The following is a 4,999-nucleotide window of genomic DNA, read 5'->3' as shown; positions in this document are numbered from 1 at the left end:
AAACCAGAATGTGAACCCAGGACCCATGGACCCAGCAATAGCCCAGATTCTTCAAATCTTGGCCCAACAAACAGTTCACCTGGCATAACAACAGCAGAGACAGACCAATCCCCAAGTAACTTTCAAAACTTTTCAGGCAGTAAACCCACCAGAATTCAAGGGTTCCTTAGAGCCAATTGAAGCAAATGTGTGGTTAAAGGAAATAGAGAAGGCATTTGCCTTGGTAAAAGTGAAAGAGGAGCAGAAGGTTGAATTTGCAAGTTACTATCTGAAGAATGAGGCCACCTATTGGTGGGAGATGGTGAAGACATTGGAAAGCATATATGTTATTACTTGGGAAAGGTTTAAGGAATTGTTTTTAGAAAAGTATTTTCCTCAGTTTGTTCAGGATCAAATGGAGCTAAAGTTTTTAGAATTAAAGCAAGGGAACATGTCGGTAACAGATTATGAGGGGAAGTTTGAGGAATTGTCAAGGTATGTGTCGTCGTATGCTTAGGAGATCATTCTGTCATAAGCGGGGCCATATTCCAACTCCTCATGTGTTAAGATCCTCTGAGTTTATTATGTCAGACTAGGTGTGGTCTGTGAGTTATTGTAGAAAGTTAGAGGTGTCGGGTTGTTTTAAATAAAATGGTTTATATTAAGTTTGTAACCTAAATCATACTTGAACCTGGAAAAGATCTTGAGAAGAGGTTGTGTTTATATTGAATATGAATGAGTTGATTGTACTATAATTATAGTTTGATATTGTTAGTGACGTCAACTCCTGACCCCGGGGTTGAGGCCGTCACATGTTGGTATCAGAGCAACAGGTTTAAGTCCCTGATTTAGGTTAGGAGTAGAGTCGGAAAGGTGTAGGATTGGTGTTTAAGGGTGTGAGTCAGCAACTCATATAGATGAGTGAGTTTAAGAGTCTAGTCGAGGGTTCGAAGGCGCAACCCTGGCATATATTGAGGATCTTAGAACTGACCTGATCTTTAGTGTGTCTCCCTGGTATATGTGATATTGGCAACGACCGATAGAGATTTGTAGGTATCCCTCTTATGAGAGCGAGGGGATCATGTGAGTTTAGTTAGAATGTGGCGATAGTAGTCAGTGGCTGTTATGAGAATTGGCTTATATTGTTAGTATTGCATTGTTATTATTGTTGTTACTTCTATTGTTGCATTTGTTGCTGATTTTGTTAAATTTAGCCACTCATTACATTCGGACCCAAATAATTGAGGATGGGAATATTTTATTGCGGTACCATTCTCTTGACACATGAAAATGTTGCTACCCGGGGGAAATTTTTAAACTAAAAACAATTGTTGTGTTTCAGGAGAATGCCGCCCAAGAAGAATATCCCGTCCAATTCCTCTAATAGAGACTCTGATGGGGGCCCAGTCATGAATGAGTTTCTAGATTTTTTGCACCAACAGTCTAACCAAATGGCTCAGCAGCAAGAATAATTTCAGCAGCAGCAACAATAATTTCTGCAACAGTAGCAACAACAACAACAACAACAATTTATACAACAACAGCAGTAACAAATCCAACAACAACAGTTGCAGCTTCATCAACAACCTCAGCAGAGAGAGGTGAATAAAACTGTTAGCTTTAAATCCTTTCAGTCTGTGAAACCCCCAGAGTTTAAGGGTGAAGTAGACCCAGTTGCTGCCAGAATTTGGCTAAAGAAAATGGAAAAAACCTTTGCCCTCACGCAAGTATATGATAATCTTAAATGAGACTATGCGAGTTATTTTATGAAGGGTGAAGCAAATTATTGGTGGGAGTCCACTCATGCCTTGGAAGGATAGGGTCTTGTTGCTTGGACCAGGTTTACAGAGTTGTTTTTGGAAAAATATTTTCCGGATTGTTTACAAAATCAGTTGGAGGTTGAGTTTCTAGAATTGAAGCAGGTTAAAAAGAGTGTAGCAGAGTACGAGGCCAAGTTTACGGAATTGGCCGGATTGGTACCTATGTACGTGAGTACTGAAGATCAGAAGGTGAAAAGGTTCCAGCAAGGATTGAAGCCCGAAATTCCCAGTGGAGTTGTAGCTTTGCAACTCAAAACATATCCCTCTATATTTCAGGCCGCTCTAGTAATCGAAAGTGATCAGAAGTTGGCTGCTAAAGAGAAGGGTGATAAGAAGAGAAAATCTGAAGGTACTATTGATGAGACGAATCCAGGAGGATCTGGTCAGATGTTTCAGAAGCGATTTGGCCAAAATAGGAATAAAAGGTTTAGAAGACAAACTTTTCCTCATGCCAGGCCTATTACCACTTCAGTGGCCTCCACTCCAACCCAGTCAGCAAATCCAGTGGTGGATTGTAAGATATGTAGCAAGAAACATAGTGGTCTGTGCAGAAGGGATGTTCAGTGTTTTAAATGTCATCAGAAGGGTCATTATGCATCAGAGTGCAACTCATAGAAACCCGCAGTTACTTGCTATAACTGTGGTAAGGTTCGACATCTTGCTAGGAATTACAGGACAGCTACTCAAGGTACTACATCACAAGGACCAGCATCCATCTCAGCTAGAGCCAGAACCTTCAAGATGATTAAAAGATCTAACGCTCAAGATTCGGATGTGGTTGCAGGTACGCTCTCTCTCAATTCTGTACCTATTAAAGTTTTATTCAATTCAGGAGCATCTAAGTCCTTTATATCAAAAGAATGTGTGAATAAAATGGATTTAATGTTAGAAGACTTGACTGAACCTTTGACTATAGAAGTAGCTAATCAAGATAGAGTTTTAGCGAGTCAGTTTTGCCCTAAGTGTCAATTGGAAATCCACGGGCATTCTTTTTCGGCTGACCTAATACCCTTTGAGCTAGGAGTGTTCGATGTAATTTTAGGAATGGATTGTTTGTCCCATTATAAGGCGAACATTGATTGTAGGAAGAAGAAGATTGTGATGTTTACAGTGGATAATGTTAGGGTAAACTATCAAGGACAAAGGCAAGAAAAGAAATTTCTCTCGATATTTAAGGCAAAGAAACTGCTGAAACAAGGATGCGAGGCTTACTTAGCCCATATAGTAGACGCCGAGAACGAGACACCTAACCTGGACAAGATTCCAATAGTAAGAGAATTTCCAGACGGTTTTCCAGATTAGTTGCCAGGATTACCACCAGATCATGAGATCGAGTTTTTTATTGATTTAGTTTCTGGAGCAGAACCAGTTTCAAAGGCTCTATACCGAATGGCGCCAGTAGAAATGAAAGAACTAGCTAAGCAACTTCAGGAATTGTTAGATAAAGGTGTCATTTGGCCAAGTGTATCCCCGTGGGGTGCACCAATTCTATTTGTAAAGAAAAAGGACGGAAGTATGAGGTTGTGTATTGATTACCGGGAATTAAATAAGTTGACATCAAGAATAAGTATCCCCTACCAAGGATAGATGACCTGTTTGACCAACTTAAAAGAGCGTACTATTTCTCGAAGATTGACTTGAGATCGGGCTACCATCAGTTGAAGATTAAGCCTGAAGACATACCAAAGACTACATTCAGAATCAGATACGAACATTACGAGTTCCTAGTGATGTCATTTAGATTGACCAATGCGCCAGCTGCTTTCATGGATTTAATGAATAGGGTGTATAAGGAATACCTGGAAAAGTTTATTATTGTATTTATTGATGACATCCTTATATACTCAAAGACTAAAGAAGATCATGCTAAACACCTGAGGATCGCCTTGCAAAGGCTGAGAGAAAAGCAGTTATACACTAAGTTTTCAAATGTGAATTTTGGTTGGATGAAGTACAATTTTTAGGTCATATAATGGGGAAAGATGGTATCAAAGTAGATCCTGTAAAGATTGAAGCTGTATCCAGATGGGAACAACCAAAGACCCCGACGGAAGTCATAAGTTTTCTTGGATTAGCAGGTTATTACCGAAGATTTGTAAAAGACTTTTCCAAGATTATGACTCAATTAACCAAGTTGACCAGAAAGAATGAAAAGTTTATTTGGACAGAAAAGTGTGAGCAGAGCTTCCAAGAATTAAAGAAAAGATTAGTAACAGCTCTAGTGCTAGCATTGCCAGATGAGACATGAAATTTTGTAATCTACAGTGATGCTTCTTTAAAGGGTTTGGGCTGTATGTTGATGCAACATAATAAAGTTATTGCCTACGCCTCCAGACAGTTAAAACCCCATGAGAAAATGTATCCATTGCATGACCTGGAGTTAGCAGCAATAGTGTTCACGTTGAAGCTGTGGAGACATTATTTGTACGGAGAAATGTGCGAGATCTATACGGACCATAAGAGCTTAAAGTATATATTCACCCAGAAAGATCTAAACATGAGACAACGAAGATGGCTATAACTGATTAAGGACAATGATTGTTCCATTAACTACCATCCAGGCAAAGCCAACGTAGTGGCAGATGCCTTGACCAGGAAAGAAAGATTGATTGTGATCAAGGTTGTTGTGGAATTAGAAAAAGAATTGGAAAAGTTAGAAATTGAAGTTCGAATACCAGAAGGTAATAAGGAGCGATTGTATGAGATCACTTTTCAGCCAGAATTGATAGACAAGGTTAAGAAGTGTCAGGAAGAAATTATGGATCAAGGACTAGATAGTTGACTGGAGAAGAACTTTGTACGAAAAAATACAATAAAGGTTTGTTTAGGTTCTCCTCAAGAATATGGATCCCCAAGGTGACTGAATTGAAGAATGAGGTTTTGCGGGAAGCTCATATCTCTAGGTTTTCTATTCACCCTGGGAGTACTAAGATGTATCAGGATTTGAAGCATAATTTTTGGTGGCCAGGAATGAAAAAGGAAATAGTCAGTTGGGTTAGTAAATGTCACACGTGTCAAACAGTAAAGGCAGAATATCAAAGACTAAGTGGATTGTTACAACCTTTGGAGATTTCACAGTGGAAATGGAAAGAAATCGCGATGGATTTTATAGTAGGACTACCAAAGACGAAGTCGAACCATGATGCTATTTGGGTAATTATTGATAAATTGACAAAGTCTGCACATTTCCTCCCGATCAA

The 4,999-nt window shown here is 39.2% G+C and overlaps 1 protein-coding gene across 1 annotated transcript; it reads left to right on the top strand.

The window, feature by feature from the left end:
• The first annotated feature begins 2,672 nt into the window (after positions 1 to 2,672).
• LOC141663053 (uncharacterized) lies at positions 2,673 to 3,101 on the top strand. The gene has a single exon (XM_074469262.1). It carries the CDS (start codon positions 2,673 to 2,675, stop codon positions 3,099 to 3,101), a length of 429 nt encoding a protein of 142 aa, XP_074325363.1.
• Positions 3,102 to 4,999: the final 1,898 nt, after the last annotated feature.

This window comes from Apium graveolens, chromosome 1 (assembly GCF_009905375.1).
Source record: "Apium graveolens cultivar Ventura chromosome 1, ASM990537v1, whole genome shotgun sequence".
NCBI lineage: Eukaryota > Viridiplantae > Streptophyta > Magnoliopsida > Apiales > Apiaceae > Apium > Apium graveolens.
This window is presented reverse-complemented; position numbering and strand designations above follow the sequence as displayed.

Excerpts from the sequence above, each read along its gene's own strand:
- LOC141663053 (XM_074469262.1), top strand. The coding sequence starts at position 2,673 with ATGGATTTAATGTTAGAAGACTTGACTGAACCTTTGACTATAGAAGTA.